This window comes from Anopheles coluzzii, chromosome 3 (genome assembly GCF_943734685.1).
Source record: "Anopheles coluzzii chromosome 3, AcolN3, whole genome shotgun sequence".
Taxonomy (NCBI): Eukaryota; Metazoa; Arthropoda; class Insecta; order Diptera; family Culicidae; genus Anopheles; species Anopheles coluzzii.
In genome coordinates, this window is record NC_064671.1 from 63,539,845 (window position 1) to 63,562,618 (window position 22,774).

General features: G+C 38.5%; 1 protein-coding gene across 1 annotated transcript; it reads right to left on the minus strand.

Annotated features, from left to right (window-relative positions):
* Nucleotides 1-6,265: 6,265 nt before the first annotated feature.
* On the minus strand, nt 6,266-20,005 carry LOC120958981 (irregular chiasm C-roughest protein-like). Its single transcript, XM_040382083.2, has 4 exons — nt 19,876-20,005; nt 16,278-16,346; nt 8,205-8,546; nt 6,266-6,482 (listed from the first exon to the last, which is right to left on the minus strand). The coding sequence occupies exons 2-4, from the start codon at nt 16,327-16,329 to the stop codon at nt 6,442-6,444; spliced, it is 435 nt and encodes a 144-aa protein (XP_040238017.1). The 5' UTR covers nt 16,330-16,346; nt 19,876-20,005; the 3' UTR covers nt 6,266-6,441.
* Between the last annotated feature and the right edge of the window lie 2,769 nt (nt 20,006-22,774).

Sequence of the window (22,774 nt, forward strand, 5' to 3'; positions counted from 1 at the left end):
CCCTCATTCCGCAAACCGCCGCTGCTTGGGGGGTTTTCCGTGTGCTCTTAGTTTTGGGTTCCACGTTTTGGGCGTTTGCTGCTAGTTTCCATTTCTATTTTCATTCCGTTTCGTGCGTCTGTAATTGACCGTACCGCGCTGACCATCGGTCCTGGTGTCCCGGAACGCTGCAAAACCGACCGGACGAATTATCGCGAACCCGGGTATTGGTGTCATTTGTTTTCCCACTCGCCTCTTAATTAGATAATAAATGACTTGGGCGAACGAGAAGCGTGGCGAGTGACAATGGCCGGCTACGGGTGCTAGGGGGAAAGGCGGCGATGAAATTAAATGTCATGGTGCGATAATCGGAGAAGCAAATTGCCGGTCCAGGGCAGTGAAACATTAAACATGGATGCGGGTGGCACCGTTGAGATGTTGCTATTCTGGGCGCACGGTTGCGATTTGTTGAGGTGGAGCAGCCTGGTACGAGAAGATTTCCCCGTATTTTAACCAAATATGTTCTAAGATTTATTTTTCGAAGAGTGTTTGTTTCAATGGAATGTAAAATATTGATTTATGATATTTATTTTGACAAAATCGCAGCGATTTCGATGAGATATGTTGAACATATTTTCGTATTTATGTAAAATAGCGCATGATTTTGATGTTACGCGTTATGAACCCATTACTGCGTAAGTGTACAAAAACTCGATCCAAATGAAATGAATCTTTTTGTTACACTTAGGTTTGTGCCAAAACAAGGGTGAAACACTTTTTTATTGTTTAGAATTTTTAAGATGTTCAGATACGTCTCTCTCTTTCTCTTTCGAAACCGCTCACGGTCTCGCGCCTTCGTCTGCCAGTCCGTTAACACGGCCTTAATGGCGGACGCCTCCACGCCATCTTGCCACCTCAATTTGGGCCTACCACGCCTCCTCTGTCCTTGTGGACGGCCTAAAAAGACTTTACGGGCTGGGTCGTCCGTTTCCATGCTTACAACATGTCCAGCCCACCGGAGCCTGGCGAGCTTGATACGCTGCACGACAGTGAGGTCGCAGTACATCTCGTATAGCTCGTCATTATAGCGGCTCTTCCATTGTCCTTCTACACATACGGGGCCAAGCATCCTTCTGAGCATCTTCCTTTCTGAGATTTGGACAGTATCCATATCTCAGAGGTTTATGTGAGTACCGGTACTATATAGGTACTATATAGTCCCAGCTTCGTCCGTTGCGACAGGTTCTTTCAGGTGAACTGATTTTTCAGGCTGTAGAATGACCGGTTGGCAGCCAGCATCCTTGCGCGCAACTCAGCTTCCATGCTGTTGTCGTTGCTGACCTTTGACTCCAGATGGGACGACTTCAGAAGAGCGTTCACCTATCTCCACGTCACGCCTACGTAGATTCTGATTATTGGCCCGCTGATGTTGCCACCATCAGTTTGGTCTTCGCCTCGTTTACCTGCAATCCGAGGTTCTCTGCCGGCTGCTCGATCCCTTGGTAGGCTTCTGATACATAGGAGAGCCGCAGACCAATGATGTCTATATCATCAGCGTATGCCAGAATCTGGGTTGACTTATAGAAGATGGTTCCCGTAGTCTCCACCATCGAGTCACGTATGGCCCTCTCTAGCGCCAGGTTGAATAGGAGACAAGCAAGCCCGTCCCTCTGGCGCAGGCCTTTGGTGGTAGCAAAAGGTCATGGGAATTTTCCATCCACCCTCACCTGGCAAGTGTCGTTGGTCATAGTCATTCGGATTAGCCTTATCAGTTTGGCCGGGATTCTAAAAGAGCTCATAGCGTCATACAGTTTTACCCTGGCTATGCTATCATATGCGGCTTTGAAGTCTATGAAGAGATGGTATGTGTCGTGTCTGTATTCAGCCATCTTCTCCAAGATCTGCCGCATGGTGAAGATCTGATCAGTGGTTGATTTTCCGTATCGGAATCCTCTTTGATAGTTTCCGACTATCTCTTCGACGTGCGGAACAAGGCGATCCTGAAGGATCAGGGAGAATATTTTATGGGCGGTATTCAACACCGTAATACCCCTGTAGTTGTTGCAGTCCAACTTGTCTCCCTTCTTGTATATGGGGTAGATGATGCCGAGATTGCAATCACAAGGCATCGATTCGCTATCGCACACCTCAGTAACAATTTGATGAAGACGCGTAACTCTAGTGTTGCGTATCTCGGGGAAAGACTGTAGTGTACTAGCCCAGCGTATGAAATTTCGCAAATTTTTGAGCATTTTACTGTTTTTTAGATCTTGTGCTAGATATCTCTTTTTAGATTTGTTTCTTTTAGGAGAAAAAAATAGAACTTTAATACTTACTTTAGGGGATCCATTTACCTTCAAACTTTATTCGCTTTATACGTAACGGAAAAAAGACAAATGATGTGACTCTGACACAAAAAACTCTCTTAGATGATCAGCTTCTATCATTTACAATACGCTAAACAGTTTAGTTTCATAGAAAATAGCTTTCCAAAAATGGAATATTTTGCGTATGAAATTTCATACGCCGGGCACTAATCGGTTAATGCTTTCCCTTGGGTATTATTGCAATCACAAGCTCTGGGCTTTAACATTGCACTCATCTTACCGTACATTCAGGCTTATATCACCCTTTTTGTTTCCAATTTGTTTATTGGCTGATTCAAGAAAATTCTTGACATTCCTTTCGTTTATTCCCGTGATTTGAAATGATGCTTTCAAATGGGGTTCTTTCGCCATAAGAGTCTTCAAAGCAAGCTCAGGAGTAAGACAATTACAATTCAATATCGTCCCCAAACACAAATAATGAGCTATGAATGGGGTAAGATAATCACAATGAGAAAGCAGATGCTTATTAATTAATGAAGGGTGCTGGAAATCTGTAATTGATGCTTCAATGTGAAAATTAGACAATAATCGGAATCACTTCGGAATGATTTCATCAAAATTCGGAATATAGGAGCAACGCTGTAAGCTCAGAACCATGTAGATCCGTTTGAAGGCGACCGGAAACAGCAGCCTGAACCGTTGGAATCGCCAAAATCCGGGGAAACTTTCTTAGCCTGTCAGAGCCGACGTGGCTTTGAATTCAGCCGGAATCGATGATTGGAAGTGGTTCGAAAGCGCGGGTACGATTCCAAAAATCCATCACTAGTTCAAAACCTCCCGTATCTTCATCTTAAGACTACAATAAATAAATCAAATGGAGTAAAAGCTTTTCCATTAAAAACGTAGCGTTCACAAAAAGGGAAGCTTCCTATTTCAGATAATTAAAAATGAGAGAACATTGTGAATGGGTGAGGGGAGGGGGGAGGGGGTCTGTTCACAACATTACATTACATGTATTAGGGACAAGAAAGGGTGTAAAACATTACCCATTTTGTGTTACGTGGTGTATGAATGAATCCCTATGTAATTATTTTTTAACGATATGGTACGTACTGATTTTCTTTCGTCTAACAAGCATAGCACACTAACGATTTGTATTTATTTCTCATCTTTCTAAGAGAACATCTATGGTGCATTGGGTGTTGGGAGGAAACAAAATATCAGGCTATGATTCCTTAACTATGTATATAACAATAGAAAACATCTGGATTGTGCTAAAACATCGTTAATGAGGTTTTTTGTGGCTTTGGTTTGAACAGATCAGTTTTGAACCGTTATTTACTAAAATGATAAGGCTCTCGGCAGTTCAAAATTATTATTTTTTAAATATTTTTCCTCACTTTGGTTTGTATTTAAAAAAAAAATATTAACTGCAAAAAATGAGTTTTCTGAGAATATGAGAATATGTATATAAAAAAATATATGTTGGTAATTATCCTTATAAAACTCATATAAACCTAAAAAAAATTAAAAAAAAACATTTTTTTAACGTATTGCTATAAAACCTTCCTAAAGTATGTTATTTATATTTTGAACATTTTTTAAATGAATTATTAAATGCAAAAAACCTATTTTGCAAAGTATCTTTAATGGTACGACCATAAATTCGTTTTTTTTTGTACTAAGTTATGTAAAAATGGTCCTAAAATTTTAAAAAATTTGTAAAATAGTATTTTATATAATTCACTATTTTTATCTATCTGCTCCGGATTTTCCGCAAATCGTAAAAGCTATGGTCCATATAGTTATGGTAGACGGGACATTAACTTTTGATTTAAATAACGGGACTGTCCCATTAAATACAGAAGTCCAGCCACCCTATCGATAGTAAACTCCCTTAACCGGCGACATATATCAGCCCGAAATAAGAATTTAATTGGGACTAGTACAGCTCCTTGTGCTATATAATGTCCACATAACGAAATAGATATAATTTCCCTGACTATAGAGTTCTGTAGTTCTGAGATTTCGTCAAGCAATTCAAATCATTTTAAAATATAAGCAATCAATATCATAATGCAAATGAATAGAATCATTACTGTATACGTTGGCGATCCATTTCAGTTAGTTGTGGTTTGGTTTTTTATAAGATTTTTATTCTGTTTTTCCACATATCACACGATGATCACGAAATGAGATCGTGTTCACAAGCACACTCAAAAAGATGATCCTCTGAAATGAATAACACCTTACCACACACTTCAACATGTCGTGCCATTCGTTTCGATGCGCAAAGAAACGTGCCCACTTGTTTCGGCATTGCCCGTATGTCACCTGCAAGGGATGATAGGCTCAGCACAAGGCGGACGGAGGAGGAGCGTTTTTTAATTACTATGGAAATATTAAGCCCATATTAATAAATTTTCGTTCGGGCATTGCGACAACGGTCCCCCTGTCTCCGCAGCGGGTGTACTTCGTAGGAAGAGTGGGTTAAAGAATTGTCCGTTAAATTCAACAAACCTTTGAATCGGCCTACTGTAGGTGGACCTACTTGCGGTGTAGTTTCGCAGCACATGCGTTACGATTGCATACTGACAGGGGGATACCAGCAGCAGCACAGGCGCCTCTGCTGGCGTTATTTAATGCGTGCCTCAAATAGAGCGCAATGAGCGGATTGAATGCAGACGTATAGTGATGCGCAGTACAGTACAGCGCGGGAAAAAAAAGAAAACACCAAAAGTCCAGCAGCAATGGAGGAAAACATCGCATTCGCATTAACGGATGTTGCTCGATAGCCGTGAAAAGTCGGTGCAAGCGTTTCGCCATCATTTTCGTTTTTTCGTCCGGCACGGGGCTGCGATGCGATGCGACGGTGCTTTATCATTCCGACGGCGTGCCTGAGCCGATGGGGCTTTGTTTTATCGCGTGTTGTACCAATAATCGCGAGCAAATGGGATGAAAAATTAAGAAAAAAAAGAAAAAAAAGCAAAAACTCGCGATCAGTAACGCAACAACAATATTGGAATGATCCAATATACCGTAATGGATGGGACAGGAAAGGGGAAAATGAGACTGCGAGGGGGGTAAAAAAGAGAAAGAAAAGCTTCCGCAACTGGTCGGCTAAAAAGCGAAAGCAATGAAAATTAACGTACGCTCGAAATTCAAATAACTGGCATGCCGGTAATTATTTTCCTCTTCGTTTAATTGGCATTTTTTGCTGATTTTTTTGCCATTTGCCGTTGTTGTTTCGGTGGAGCTTTTCGGTGGAGGCAATTTTTCAGAGCTTTTCGGTGCAAACCGACTTTACCCCGTTATCGCTATCGATATTTGATCAGTAGGTGTGCGTACGGGGCTTCCATTCCCATTCTCATCAAGCGGGGACACCGTTTGCAGCAATTTTCGGAGTTCTATACAAGCAACACTGTATGTGTGTTGGGTACATTTTTGTTTAAAGCTTTTACTTCAAAGGGTGAAGGTTGGACTTTTTTTTATTGTTGCTTTCCTATCGATAACCTACAATTAATAAGTACGGGGTGATATGTGCGATTCCGCGTGCCGAATGTTAAATGAATGCGGACTGCGTGTACGTACGGGCGCGCTGCAGTGTTACATTTTAATCACAATCGTTGCCATTAATCAGCTTGCCACGGCACATTATCGGTCTGTATGTGTCCGAGTGTATGTGTGTCTGTGTCCGCAGTGACGTAAGCGAAAGGGAGCTGTAGAAGTTGTGGGCTGAGCGTGATTTTTCCTCCGTTTGGTGCTACCATGCTGCAATTAAAATCATCCGTTCGTCTGCGTACAAAGCGTTTGGCATGTCGGGCAGTTCTGTTTTTGGGTTAATTTTGACCACTTAAACTGAGGGAAGATAAAGTAAGGTACAAGATAAGGTATAAATTATTCCTCTTTCTCTTACTCTCTTTTTCGCTAATGTTTAGAACTTTTCCCGGCTAACATTCCACTTTATGTTTCATTAATGCGGAAAAATGATCATTCGTTTCATTGTTCATTTTCTACCTCTCATGTGCTAAAAGTAAACACTAATATAAGTGCAGGACGTGTTTAAGTTACTATTAAGTGTAATTGAACGTAGTAGTAGCATTCAGCAAAGTGTTTATTTCTCACAAAAAGCTCTTTACGCTCGACTGTATTTAGCGTGCAAGTCTTTTGGTGTAGCTGAAAAGAGGAGAAAAATATACAAATAAATATTGTTATAGATAATGAACGACTGATGATTTTACTACTAATATTATCCAAACATTCCATACAAAATTAGCATTTATGTTAAAAAGCTCATAAAGTACACAGTAAATTACTATGAGCCACATGATATTACAAAATCCTATTGATATCACAATTCTCGGAAAACATATCTAAGAAAACCAAACTTATTGAAGTGTAAGGAAGTTTCTTCTAGAGCTGCTATTCAAAATTTAAATTATTTTGCTTATTTATTGGAATTGTGATAAAATATGACTCTTTTGCGATATCAATAGCCAATTGCCCAGACTAAAATGACCTACATTAATGGTTTTCTTTGCTATGTTAAGAACTTTTTCCCCATATTGTACACATTACTAAACAGAATATTCTTGTCCATAGACAACTGCAGAGAACGGTTCTCTTCGGTTGAGTTTGGTAAACTGGCTGCAAGTGAAGAGTTTTCTCTAATGGCTCATTCATAAATAACGTAACGCTAAAAGTGGGGTATTTATTATCCCCTTTTTTCAACGTTGTGTAACAATATTTAACTGTTTTATGTACGTGACCGTTTGGTGAGACAATTATTAAGTCTGGTGGTACAGTCGTCGACTCCTACGACTTAATAACATGCCCGTCATGGGTTCAAGCCCCGAATGGACTGTGCCGCCATACGTAGGACTGGCTAAAGCCGAGCTCAGTAGTTGTACAGGCAGGTCCTGATCGAAAACGGTTGTTGCGTCAAAGAACAAAAAAAGAACCGTTTGGTGTTCCCCATCCTATTCCTATGCTGTATCTCTCTGATTTATTAATAATATATTATTCATTTGATTTCTATATATTATAGATATTTAATTGAAAATTCTTGATTGTTTGATTTATTGTAACAAAAATTACTAATAAATCAACTTTTGGATTTTGCATTACGTAATTATGAAAAATTTGAGCATAATTTTAAATACTACGAAATACAGACGTTTAAATAACATTACAATATGACTTATTATTATTATTATTATTATTATTATTTATTATTTATTATAGATAATATAGAAAAAATGATTAAAAAACAAATGCATAAATGATCCAAAAAGTACATTGCTTCTTAGACAGACTTTTTAGAATTTTAAATTTGATCTATTTTATGATGTTAACTACATAATCTGAAATCTAATTAAAATATAATTAAACTATTGAGGTAACATAAAAGTTCTGCCTAACATAATAAACCTTCCAAGGAGTATATTAAAAACCAACCAATCAGAGTAGTTAGCACCATCGAAAAAAAAGGAAATAAACTAATGAAATGCGAAAGATTGAATCCAACACGACAGGTTTTGACGGGATACATAACCTTAAAGGGAGCCTTCGCTAATTATCTTTTAATTCCAGCTCACTCTTTCTCAACCCCTGGCTTTTGTTCGCTAGCCGGTCCCAAACGAAGGCCCCACTTCGGTATCCCTCCCGGTAAGGGTTTAGCCTGCCGGTGGTTTAATTTGTGCCCTTCTCTGCCGCTGGAGTATATCGCATGCGATGAAATTTATTCTACCCCATCAAACTGTCACTTTAATTCCTGCCAAACAGCGGCTCCTCTTCTGTTCCTTCATTTCCATTTTCCCTCCGAGGTTCCGAGGCATTTCCGAAATGCTCGCCCGCCCGCTCCCGTCCTTTCTTTCCCTCTCCCAGCCAGATACGTACCGAGGACGGTCAGCTTCGCCTGCGCTCTAATTGGATGGTTGTGTTTGGCTGGCCCAACCTGACACTGGTAGAGGGCCGCATCGTCGTAGGACGTGTTGGTGATCCGCAGATTGTAGACACCGTCGCTGTGGTTCTGGTTGAGGGAGAACCTCGGATAGCCGACGATTTCATTACTGAAGCCAAGCGCAAACCCGTCCTTGGTCCACTGGACCCGCCCGGCCAGGTGCTCGATCTCGCAGCGCAACACCACCTCGTCCCCCTGGTTCGCCTCGATGTCGTTCGGCGTGATGCGGAAGGTTTGCTGCGGTTCGGCATCGGTCGACGTCACATATCGACCGCACACTGCCGCATACAGAACGCAACCGGCCAGCGGACGGAGATAATCCGGTCGGTGATGGACATGTGGACACGTTCGGCCACCCTCCCGAGAAAGCATTGTTTGTGTGTGTGTGAGGAGAGATATATTTAAACCGTTGAAAGGGGAAAAGACAAGCAAGAAGGTACGATGTTAGAAAGTGAAGATTCGTTTAGCAATCTTGTGGTATGGACATTAACGTTGGCATCGGGCGTGCAGTAAGTAGGAAATAAATCTTAAGATCAATTAATTTTAAATCAATTTAGCGCAATAATGGCAGCTAATAGTTATAGACGCAGTACATTGGTTGTGTGAGGATGAAGTAACCTTGTGATGGGTTGACTGAAGGTATGGGATGTTCTAGTTTGTTAAGGAAGAAGATTACTATGATGCACGCCATGCTTTTTGCGCTCTTGGCGATTTTTAGTTTTTGTCTCTAAGGCACCAATTCTTGCATGTAAATCACCTGCTTTGTATAAACCGGTGTAGTGTATTCCAATAATCATTGGTGAATTCTGCTTACTTTATCAATGATTTTATGAATGTTTATTTTATTATAATTTTTTTTGTAGTTTTTAAGAGCTAAAATGTTTCACAACACTATTGGTTGACAACAAAACAGCTAGCGGAATTTGGGGCAAGTGAACCACCTTAAGCATTTCAAGTTATAACTCACTAAAACGTGATTTTCAAAAGCCGATTGAAATCTCATAACCATTTTACATCTATTTCCTCACTTAACAATGAATTTCGCTTGAAAAAAGTGCAAACAAAACAGTTTTTGAAGCGTTTTAAAAAGGGTCCAAAAAGACGTTGTTTTTTGGGCTATGGGGCAAGAGTGCCACTCGTATGGGGCAAGACGGCATCCTGGTTAAAATAACCGTATTTTTTAGATAATTGGAAATTATCACGTTTGTACCATTAGTGTATGTATTCCTACATGTCTTGAGTTACGAATGATCCCCTTTTCATCACAAACTGTATCGCAATATGGGTTGTTGCTGGTCTGTTTTTCCGGAGTAGAATCCGCTCGTAAAAGCGCACCATACCGCTGAACGCTACAACAATGTTTACATTTTTGACAGCTCGCGCCTATGAAAGATGGTGGCACACTTGCCCCAAATAGAGATGGCTCTTTTGCCCCAAAAGTTGTAACTTTTTTGAAATTGAATTTTTCAGTGACAAAAAGAAAGTTTTTTTCAACTAACCCCACAAAAAATTTCACGTTTTCTCAGCTATACGGTGGTGTAAATATTTTCTCGGTTGATTGTTCTCATGATTTTTGAGAGCTTATTTGGTTGGATTAAAAAATTATAATATTCTGCTCCGGTCTCGCTATAGGCCGGTCTCGTAGTACAGTCGTCAACTCGTACGACTTAACAACATGCCCGTCATGGGTTCAAGCCCCAAATAGACCGTGCCGCCATGCGTAGGATTGACTATCCTGCTATGGGGGGAATTCAATTAGTCACTGAAAGCCAAACCCACAAGAGGTAAAGGCAGGCCTTGACCGACATCGGTTGTTGAGCCAAAGAAGAAGAAGAAGAATATTCTGCTCAATTTTGAAACTCAACATAAATCAGTTCAAAACAATGGAAAATATCGATTGGTCTATATGAAATTCGGCTCAGTATACCTAGTCATTGGAAAGGAACCAACTGTATACACAATTGATCATTAAACTAAGGTTTTTTAAGGAAAAATGCTTGGTGGCACTCTTGTCCCGTATGGCACACTTGCCTCAAATTCCGCTATATTTAATCGAATGAAAAAAAAAGTACAGTGGCGGCCACCTAAAGTCGGACACCTCATATTTTCACCAATTATCTGACTTTGCGGCACTTTGGACAGTTCTCAAGAACGCCCATCGGAAAAAAATTATTTTACCTATTAATGAAAAAAAAATTTAGCTATATTTTTGCAAAAAATCAGTCCGATATCTTTTAAAATATCGCAACACCATGCATAAATGTGATAAGAGGTATGTAATTTATGCACTCCACTGAAAGTCAAACAGTCTTCATTTCATAGTAAAATGACCACATAGCATGTCAATATTGACCAATATGGTTCTAAAATCATTTTATATCAGCAAGGCAAGGCTCCAACAGAATTAGAATAGTAATTTTGTTGAGAGTGTTATTGCTTTTCATGATTTTAGAGTTACTTAAACTTTTAGAAGTACCATAAATAAAGGAGTAGTGAAAATTTACTGTCTTACCTGCCATTAAATACCTGATTGCCTCAATGCCGTTGTTCATTATTTAGATAGAATAATTACTGCATCGAATTGGTTGAACATTTTTGTTTTGTTTTTGGGTGAAAAAAGTTTTCCGATGAGTGGTCTTGAGAACTGTTCAGGGAGCCACAAATTTAGATAATAGGTGAACATATTTGGTGTCCGACTTAGGATGACCACCACTGTATACATTTTTTCACAACGATATAAATGAACATACTTTATGTCATGTTCTTTTTGAAATTAGTCACCAAAAATCCATCCGGAACGGTTTGTTTCCCATACGGACCGTCCTTCCATAGTAATAAGGATAATAACAATGGACATTGTACGTGAACATAATTGCTTAGGTCGTTAATGTGTTTATTTACTATGTGTTCTTTGTCTCAATAACTCTCAGCAACACGAACTGAAGGGTATTATATCAGGAGATCGTTAGATAACTAAAAACCAAAAGCCAATGTATGCCAATTTGATTGTTTTTAGTGAAAAAATGATGCAATTTTAGAAATTCTAAGCCATTGTTTATGCCCAAAAATACATGCAAATTATTTATCTCCATGAATGCTTCAAAAATAGGCATAACAATTGTTATATTGTAAATTCTATCAATGTCAATATCAATTCTATTCACTACATAATATAATTTCAATAATTTCTAAACCACAAAGTTTTAGAAATTAAGTAAAATTTTGTAAATAACGATTGACTCACAGTCAATAATTGATGCCTTGGAGGCAAAAATTAAGACACGCTGTCAAAATTTGGTGCTTTAGAGACAAAAATAGGTGAGGTAGAGTCCACATTTGGCGGCAAAGACTGTATTTGTATTGTCTACCAGCTTCTGAAATTAACCATGCGCCTCCATTGTCAAATCACCCTTTTACACCCGTTCTGCAATGATCAGCATTATCATCCCCAGCACAGTCAAATGATGATAATAATAATAAAAAATGCCTATTTTATTTGTGATTTAATAAAATACATCTTTTTCAAATAACTAACTACATAAACCAAAGCTTGGACACTTTAATAAATAAACTACTCAGACTGTTGAATCACAATTAATCGTTATTAAATTAGTATAGGATAAGAAATATATTACAATGCTTGGTGTCTAAAATTGTTTAGTATTTTTCGTACCATTCAATATATTGCGCTACTACACTACTTGAACTACATGAAACCGTTGGAAAATAGGGAAACGACTGGCCCTTCCCTTGCAAAGATTGAAAAGGTGCAATGGCAACACATTTCCTTTATATCCGGCACACTGACGGTGAATAATAGCAACGTCACAATGGACAGCTTTGATGCCCAGGGAATCTAATGTCGATCTTCTTTTTTCTTTTTAAATACCACTCTCAAAAGAAGCTCACATTGCAATACATTCGAGAGGCAGGGAGAATGCGAGAGAGCGAAAGAGAGAGCAACAGAAAAAAAGCCAAAAGGTCACACATCCGAGCAAGTACGTGAGAAAAGTGAATCCCCGCACGGGGGTGGGGGATGAGTGGCTAGTGCTAATGCTGCAAATTGTAATTTATGGTTCAATCAGAGTAGCTCGTGTGCCCGCTGTACTACAACCGGCAACGCTTTGGCCCATTCGCTCAGTTGGTTTGCTAGATTCACGATCGTGAAAAATCGTTTCCATCTCCGTCGGGGTAATAAAATCGCATTACGTCGTGCAGGGTGAACGGTTGTTTTATTTGACAGTAATTAAACTAAAAAAAAGACGCTGGTACGGATTGTTGTACATCGAGTGATAAGGACACCTAAGGCACAACAAAATAAAAAAGAAGGAAAAACAGCGAAAACAAACGATTGATGGGAACGAGACGAAAGCTCGACTGAAGTGAAAAGCTGAAAATTAAAAGCACAACATGACAAATCAATGCCACACAGAAGAGGGAACGGAGATGAATGTTGCTAATCGGTAGATCGTTCCCGTTTCGTGCCAGTTTCCTCAGCTGACCTTGAGTATCAATTGCACCCCCAGACGAGACGGGCGGGCGTTGATTTCCAATTAACAAAATGTGCTAAATTATTGTAGCCAAAAAATAAAAAGCCCCTCCTCACAACAACTCTGTTCTCCGGCAATCAACGTGCGCAATAAATCTTGTCGTCCATTTCATCCGGCACGCTTCGTGTTGACCTTTCCCCGCTTTATACGGTACGGTTTCTACCATCGTGCCATCTAATAATTCACGAACAAACTGTGGTTGGCCAGGCTCGGTGGCAACTTCAATCAGACGGTATTTGCAATTCCGGTGCAAGTTCGTGCTGTTTGGTGCCAATTAGTACGGAACACGGAGAAAGAACAGTTGACTCGAATGCAGCAATGGCTAATCAACGCTATCAATCGTAGAGATATTTGTGTCGGTAAATCGGGCTTGTTTTTTTGCTTTTGTTCGTTTGTGTTCTCATTGGAAAGATATATTTCATCGAACGTCGCTCAAAGTGTGCGTACCAGCACTCACGGCCGCTGCACCTCACAATATGAAGCCAATTTATGAAGCGTATGGAAGCGTAGATGCCGGGATCCTTAATCAAATGATACCTGATTCGGAGTACAAGGGGCTCCCTGTTTGTCCGGGTGCACTGGAGTGCATTTACGAGCACTGAGCGCTTTGAGTCGTTTGATTGAAAGGTTGGCGTGGAACGGAGTTTTGATGCAACGGACGGTTGAAGGTTAGTTTTATGTCTTGATTTAATTTCATCAAATCGGTAGGTTCAGGGTATGGATGTTTCAATTGATTGGTACGGGACAGAAGCAGCTGAAGGCTTAGCCTGGTAAGTTTGAGATTGATTATTGCTAGCATAATATTGAGCTGTATTCTAAGAATTCTAAGAAAGCGCAGCTCTTCAACTCTCGGATTGTGACTCCTTATAATAAATTAGTTGTTTCTCTTGCAAGAAGCTTCATTTGCATGTGGATCTTGTTCTGTGGAAAATGTGTTCAGGCAAAACTAAATTAATTGTATATTAAAATAGCAAAGCTACAGGCTATTGTAAGGAAAATGAACGTTTTGTTGCCAGTGGTAGACATTGCAGCCGATATGTCAATACAATATTGATTACATGAAACGGAACGGATTTGAGCTTAACAGTGTAATCGGCAATAAATTCGATCCGTCATCAATAAAACCTTCGATCTAAAACATCTGTAGGAATGTTTGGACAAGAGTGTGTGTTTTTGAAAAGAAACGGCTTTGAAGGATTCTTCTTTGAAGGAGACATTCGGGTTCTGCTAAAAATTGTTGTTGAGCTTTTTGAGTCGTTTTTGTTTGATAGGATCAGTTTTGAATCGTTATTTATTAAATTGAAAAGGCTTTACATTTTTTTACAAAGGCTTCACGACAGTTTACATTTTTATACATACTTTGGTTTGTATTTTCAGAGCAATCATTCAAACTATCAACAATCAACTGCTATTTTTTATTTAAAAAATAAAACAGTTTTATTATTATTTTTATAAAACCTTGAAGAAAGTGATTCAAACACTTATTAAAATCGTTAAAAACGTATATCGTGAATCATTTCTAAAATATGTTATTGGACGTTTTGGACCATTATTAAATGCATTAGTATGTACAACAAACCTATTTTTTGAAGTGTCTGTATAGTTATGGTACAACCCTGAATTCGTTTTTTCGTAATAAGTCATGCAAATTACTTATAGTCCTGCTACTAATTACGTAATAAATAGTCCTAACAATTTAAAAGAAATAAAAAAAGATGTGAAATAGCATTTTGCATAATTCATACATTCAATGCTATCTGTTTGTCTATTTGTTACGCACATCGCGAAAAACGGTTGCCCGCATATGCGGTAAGCGATGAATCATCAATTGATGCAAAATAAATAAAACTTGCGCTAAATAAATAAAAAGCTCCAGATGCGCAATCACTCTAAACTAGAATCTTAACACGTTACTGTAAAATTTAATAAAAACACTAACAGGCACTAATCACTAGTATACTTATGTACTACTTATCCTTGAATAGCATAAATACTAACACTAAAAACTGTATGGGCTTCCTGTGATTTATAAGAGACTAAATTTGCAATAAAACAATCATATTTGACCAATGGAAGAGAAACGTATTTTTCTCTCGCATATTTGGACCAGGAAAGAAATCTCTCCAATCTCTTCACCTTCTTGTCAAGGACTCTTCCTACACGTGGTCCTTAAATTTGTTCGTGTAACACTTTGGTGTTTAAACGTACGGCATAGATCATTATCCTAAAATGAAGAATCAATCCGCTTAATGTTTCCTAGAATTGTAGAGATTGGAAAATTCATTGTAGAGATGCGAGATCAGCTCCAGATTCGTTCAAATGATCCGGATCTTTAAAGTGAGCGAGTGAAACATGCACCAGTTTTTGAAAGATCCGAATCATCGCTTCTCTGAGAAAAACAGAGGCGAATGATCGATTGCCCATATATGTTTGGATCGTTCCCACATATATTTGAGCTATCGCCCTATTGGACATACAAAATATGGGTAACCCTTAGAATGAACCAAAAAACTATGAGAAACATAAAAAAATAGGGAGAAAACCAAAAAACCATGGATAACCGCTGTAAAAGATGTCTCTCTCTTTTACTGTCTCTCTGTGTTACTGTAGAATTGGCATTATCTGACAGGTTTAACAGGGAACGAACGGTTGAATGATTGATCCGATCAAATGATCAACTTTGTAAATGAACCGGAACAGAGCCGATCTTCAAAAAGATCCGTTTTTAACACCTATAATTTGTTGTAGCAATGCAAGGACGATCAAGATGAATGGAATTGAATCAGTCCGGCCTTGTAAAATCCAGTACTTTTTTCAAATAGAATAACTGACCACATAGAGCACATTTATGACTAAAAATATTATTTGACCGCCAACACCAGGCTGTCCAGTGAACCGTTGCTTTGTTTATTGGAAATGTTTGATTTCGATTGGGATTTTGTTGGTTGAGTATGTTAAGTATTTAGTGTATGAGCAGTTAGCAGTTAGCAAATGTTTGCAAGATGAAATATGTGTGAGGTGTATTAAAATTGCTGTATTTATATTTTATTACGCTATCCATTTTCGAGCACTTCATGAATTTCGCTTGGTTAGTTAAACCCAAATTGTATTTATTTTGAATGTATTTAAATTTAGATCGATAAGTATAATGATCTATGGATTGATAAAGCAATGCTCAGATCAGATGCTAAGAGATATATGCTTTAAATATAGTTTTGCTGCTGAAAAATTATAAGATTTATATTATTAGTATTCTTTTAAAGAAATCAAATTTCTGTAAGTATTTTAACTGATTAATTATTTGACAGTGAACATATGCACTGTTTAGAACTTTTTAAGCAAAACAATATCATCCCTTTATCGTACATACCGTACATCCATCATCTTTGATGCTGATTTTTTCATCGTATCAGCTAGTGCATATAAAATACAGCCAGCTGTTTTGTATCCGGTACTTACCAGCAGTCACGACGATTGAAAAGCAGCAAAACTTCGTCACCAGAAACATCATTCCGCTCCACGTCGAAGCTGCCGAAAACGGATCGGAAGCCAATGCCGGGACCGTACCCGCACGTCCAATGCCGGAAAGATTACGATCGCAAAGGATGAGAAACAAAGCAAAGCAAACGATGAAAATTGTGACCAGATTATTTTTCCAGTTGATTGGGAGCAAGAGGATCCCCATTTTTGAGCAGATAACCGGACAGATATGGCACGGTATCAGAGCGGCTTACGGCCATTCGCCAAGACGCTCACGAACGACACGAACACAAGGACCTCAGGGACGACTGGGACGATTGACCTTACCCTTTACCATTCTTCTTCTCTTTCCCTCTGTGTGTAGAGCGTTGTGTCGTATGTGTATGTTCGTTTCTATGTGGCGAACCGTAGAACGATGATTGGGTGTTTATCGCCGGTCCGGTAATCGGATTATATTCGAATCCCGGCTAGGGGTTTGTGTGTGTGTGTATGTGTGTGTTTATACCTACCTCTCCCCAACACCTACTGTCCATTCTTTCATGGCAAACAAGAAAAAAAGGATTGACAAATTTTACAATCCAGTTCATTGCGATGGTATTATGAAGAAAAGAATCGTGCAAGGCCGTTTGCCGGGTGCCGACATTTCATAAGCAATATATCGGTATCGTTTCCGGGCAGCATAAATAGGGCGGCCGTCACTATTATGCAGGGAAGCCACAAGCCACACATGCATCACGGCGGCATCCGGAGGGGACATACAACCGTAGGCTTAATGGATAGTAGTGGCTTTAAAAATGTTTGCATGATTGGCCAAGGATTACGCCTTATGCCCATTGTTTGCCGACGCAAACCGGTACAGGCATCTTGACCGAGCACGCTGCATCATTTAAAATGGGAAGCATACGAAAAGGCTGATGGCACAGAATACAAAAAAAAAAACACGCAAACAACACTTATATGCACAGACTCACACTCACACACACACAGATCCGTTCGGGTGATATCAAGCCAAGGTTTTATTGCATTGCGGTAATCGTAAAATTAAAATGGAAACGAGGCAGTAAATGTGTCTAAAATGGTGCGATAGGGCATGCCAAATCAAAAGCAAGCTCGGTGATTGGTGAGGAGTTGCAGTGAATGTGAGATGTTTGTTGAAAGTATAAAACTCATTTACAATTTTATATGACATTCGATAGGGGAGAAGAATCAAGTGATGAATAACGATCGATTTGTGGATATTTCTTCTATGATAAATATAAAATTAGGTAAACAACCAATAAGGTAGTCGCTTTAAGCTACAAATGTGTCGCTTTAAGCTACAAATTAGCTACCAATAAACGCAGTATTGTGTCTAGGAAGCAAAACACATAATGTGTTGTATTTAGTAGTTTTCGTTGTTCGTGGAAACTCAATTTTATATGAAAAAGAAATATAGAAACAGTTGGATGAATGTACCCACTCTAGCTAGAAAACTCATGTTCAATAATTACGATTTCAGTCACAATTTGGTAAAACAATTTAGCGTAAAAATACATTGAAAATGACCAATAAAACATAATTCAATGCAATATGTATGAAAAATAAACTTCAAATAAAAATTTTCTAATAATACATACACGAAAAACTCTCATTCACCGCTCATCGGGAAACCTGACGAATGAAAAGAATTTCTCGAATATCACGAATATGAATCTCAATAAATTCCTAACATTATCTCACTTTTCGCTGAATTGTGCAGAATTTAACAGGACATTATTGCAATGTTTTATACATTTTTTGGTTTTCAATACTTTTCTTGTAAAAAATAAACTTCAAATAAATATTTTTTTAACATTTATGAAAAATTATCATCTACTGATCATCAAGAAAAATGACAAAAGGAAAAAAAACACTATAAATTCCTGGCATGTTCGCGCTAAACGTGGAGTTCATTTGAACAATATTGCATTGTATTAGAAATATGTTGGTTTAACAATAAGAATAAAAACATAAATAATTCAATGATTTTATTTCAACTGAAAAAAACGGCAAGTTTGCGTAGTTTGTATTTTAAAGTACTTGTCGACAAAACTTTACAGATAAATGAAAGAAAATAATATATGTGCGCATGTTCTAAAAAGCTTATGTAAAACATGTTTGATAAAAGCCGACGAATTTGTCATGTTACACTTATCTTTTGGTTTATAAAAAGATATCAGAAAGAATTAATCCTCAAAAAATCTGTTTTATAAGCGTTTACAAAATTGTTGAACAAGACGTAATATGTTAAGGCTATGGGGCAAGAGTACAACCCGTATGAAGTAATACGGCTACCTGAATGAAATAACATAACATAATTTCTTCGGTAATTGGAGACTTTTACGTGTGTGGCACTAGTGTATATGTTTTTACAAGTCTTCATTTCTTTTTTAAGTATAAGTGTCTGTCTTTGTGGTTTAATACTATGAAAATCCCTAAGCTAATGCTAATCATACCGTATGAGTTTGAAACTAATTTTGTCATTGTTTGTATGCTTTGCGGTTTTTACATATTTTCTCGACTCTTTGCACCTATGTGTTTTGCGTGCTTATTTAATATAAGTAAAAAAAAACCATAAAATAACATAACATAAAATAGTTGAAAATAAGGAGAAATATCGACTATTATGTATGACAGTCGGTAAAGTTTAACTAGCAATTCAAACGAAACCATCTATATACTCATTTGGTTATTTCACTAAAGTTTTACTAAAATAAAATAATAAAGATCTTGCCCCTATGGCACTTTTGCCCCTATGGCACTTTTGACCCTATGGCACTCTTGCCCAAAATTCCGCTACATTGGAAAATAGATATTATAAATAAAAAGGTGCATTAACACTGACTCTTTTAATTTATTTAAGGCATATAAGATAGTTTCTCGATATTTATCACGAAATAATTAACAACGACCTCAATTCACTAGGAATGGCCATCCGTATTACTTATAATTATCACCTAAAATAATACGGCTTTTTTTAAATGAATTTCAACAGCTTTGAAGAAAGCAACCGTGAGCAGGCAAAAAAACTCAAACAAACACGAACTCATTCCGGTTGTCACATGTGGTACCGCAAGAAACATCTGATTCCGCATGCCCGTGATGTCAACATATACAGACAGCCCGCTGTCATTTGCCAAGATGCTTCCCCAGCTCATCCAGCGACCAGATTGCACGGTATGAAACAACGATAATTTATTCCCCTCAAACAGGGAAACCACACTGGGAGGAAAAGAAAAAGTTCTTCCGAGAAATCCCACGATTGCTGATGAGGTTAGGATGGGCAAAATCGTACCGCAGGGCAACACACTAATAAGGTTAGAATTGGTTAACAACAAACACACGTCCACTAGGCAATCCCATCTACCCGCTTTCGGCAGCCACCAAACACAAACCAGCGTTTTCGGGATCTGATCCCTTCCATTTTTATTTCCCTCATCACTCGTCACACGCAGTGTATCAAACTCGTCACTGACACTGGGCGATTCGTGTCGTTTCATCACAGGCCCTTGGGTTAGTTGGATTTATTCCCTTTCGCTTTTTTGCTTTCGATGCTTACCTTTACCACCTGGAGGAAAGCTGCTTGAAGCTGGATATCTCTAGGCACGCAATACCTGTGTCCACTGACCGCTTCTGTTTGTGTTACGGTTCCACTATTTCGAGTGTGTGTCAAAATGCTTTGGACAACATCGCCAGCGGAGAGCATGCGCAGTGTGTGGCGTTCGTTTGAGGCACTTCCAAATGCAGCACCCCCTCGAAAGCTGACGTACGTTCTGAACGGGTGTTTTCAATCGTTGAAGTAAGAAACGTTAATTTTGAATTCTGAAATAAAAATATATTAAAAAAACCAAAACATCCGAATGGAATTGAATGATTCGATGAGCTGAAAATAAATGGTTATAATTTGATGGAATTTTGCAAACTGGGCACTGCTGCACTCCACGATTGCGGATCTTTTAATTGATTTTAGCCCGCGCCGTCAGCGGGCAATGCGCTTGAGCTTTGATGTTTCATGCCGGTGCTATTTTGATAGCATATTATCCTCTCTCCCTCCCATCACCGCGTGATCGTTCGCCGTTTCGCTTTCAGCACGGTAGAATTCAACATTCATATCCGGTGCGCAGCACGTACCAGTACTCGGGCCAGTATCGGGCAAAATTTGGTACCCATTGTTCAATCAGTAAAATCAATTTATCTTGCGCCAAAAATACCAGCCAGCGCTCTAGTGCCACGAGCAAAAGCGGGGCAGAGGGTCCGTGGGGCTCGGTGCGACGGGCACGAATAGTGTGGCGTGCGCTTTTCGCGAAATATCACACGAAACACTAATTAATCAAAGCCCAAAATTTAAATTGACACCATACAACATGACCGCGCGCGTGTCCCCGCGCGTCTGTCCGTGCCGCGGTGTTGGTATGTACGGTTTGTGTGTTTGTTTACCGCGTGTCGCGTGTCCCGTGCCCGTTGGTGACGCGAAGCAGTAATGACGGACGGCTTTTCGAACGTGTACGAAATGGATGTGTTTGGCTGACTTATAACCTTAATTACAACGCAAACAGCATGCCATCGATAACGGGGTAAATCAGTAATTATGTAAATTAAATCATTGCTCACGGCACCGGTGAAGGAGAGGCTCTTTGTGGCTTTTTTTCGGTGTGTGCTCTCATTCGTTACTGATTTGGGGACGTTTTCTATCGCCCTTGTTAGGTAATGCTGGGAATTTTGGAATCCTGCGGGTAGTGTGGTGTGAAAGACAGTGAGAATGCTCATGTTATGCAATCCAATTTATTATAAGCATGATCTCACCTCATAATCAATACTACCGATTGTGTTGATGAACTGCATCCATCTTCTTAATTGTCTATTCCAACAATTTCTTCATTAGCAAGTGGAAGTTGGTAGAAACAAAAACCATGACACATGATGATTGATACGTACGATCGGCATTGCAGTGAAGGAATTGTCGACAGATTTGTGGTACAAATGGTACAATAATTTCATTGCTGATTGGTTGACGTAATTAATTTATAGCTAAGAGAAAGCAATGGGATAGAATTTACGTTGCTAAATTGCAAGAAATTTATTATGAAGCAATTTGCGTTCTATTTTGTAATTGTTCATAAGTCTATATATGTGTGTGTGTGTATGTGTGTGAATGTTACATGATGCAGTAAGAAATAAATCATTAATTAAGGCGTATGGAAGTACATGCTGCAGTTCTTGGCATAAGATACAAAAGAAACTGGCACTTATCGTATGGCAATACGTCAGAAACATTCTGTCTGTTGGGTGTTTGAACCATGCAGGATTATACTCGTTTATGTCATTTGTTCTGAAACTCAATTGACAAAACCACTAGTATCCTCATATACAGCAATTATCCGCAGTACGCGATACTCGATATACGCGAATTCGCAGTACGCAATTGCTCTAAATTTGACAGCTCCATGTGTTTTTTACAAATATTTTAATACTTTGAAATATTTTATGCTCTTTTTGAGTTTCCTTAATGTTCTTTTTGCATTTTGCATTAAATTTGTACAAAAGATACCTGTTTTACAACAAAAAACTTTAATGCAAAACTCTGTGGCGATATTTTTCAACCCTCGAACTGGTAGTGTAAACCATTTTTCCATACAAATCCGCTATACGCGAAAACTCGAGATACGCTATTGCGCTCGGTCCCGTACGATAGCGTATATCGAATAATGACTGTACATTTAAAATTCCTAACCCCCTATTTAGCGTTTGAGAGAATTTAAGGTTACTTTTTTATGTAAATATAGCGAATAAACAAGCCACAAGCAAATAAAATTTTATTTCTTTGATATTTAGGGTACTTCCTGTTTACTAATAATTAAAAACAGAATAAAAACAAATGTAAGCCGTCATACTCAAAACTAACTAACTCAAAACTACTTCTATGTATAATATGTATGTTATACGTTAGCAATACGGCCGAAGCCGTTCTTTCTGAATAATAAATGTATGTTATACGCTTATTTCACATTATCTAGGGTTTTAAAGTATTTACTACAATCTACATCAAATTCATTAGGAGAAGTATTCAATTTCAGGATAACGTAGTAGCTTTAACGTAGTAAATTAATTATACACACTGAAAAAGAAAATTCAACTGCGGATCAATATTCAATAGTAAATTTCTGCAAAATTGCGCCTTCAACTGTTGGATCCATAGTGAAACGGCCAAAAATTGTATGTTGCTACGGTACGGGGCGATGTTCCCAATAATTTAAGTTCGTTTTTGCACAGAAATTTGCCAGCAAAATAAAGTTATGTTAAGTTAGTATGGGCTCAAAACACTGATTTTTATAATCAATCACACCGCGAACTCGAAAGTTTTATCAAAGGCTTTACTAAGGCCCAATAAAATTATGACCTGATTTGGCTAGCTTTCACTACAGTTGTGAGGTGGTACAGGTTGTTGTTATATGATACAC

Bases quoted from the DNA above. Each gene is read 5' to 3' on its own strand.
- LOC120958981 (XM_040382083.2), bottom strand. From the start codon at position 16,329: ATGATGTTTCTGGTGACGAAGTTTTGCTGCTTTTCAATCGTCGTGACT. The intron at 8,547-16,277 runs GTAAGTACCGGA...TGTATGCGGCAG, and splicing joins TTCAATCGTCGTGACTGCTG to TGTGCGGTCGATATGTGACG. The intron at 6,483-8,204 runs GTACGTATCTGG...TCCTCTTTTCAG, and splicing joins GGCGAAGCTGACCGTCCTCG to CTACACCAAAAGACTTGCAC.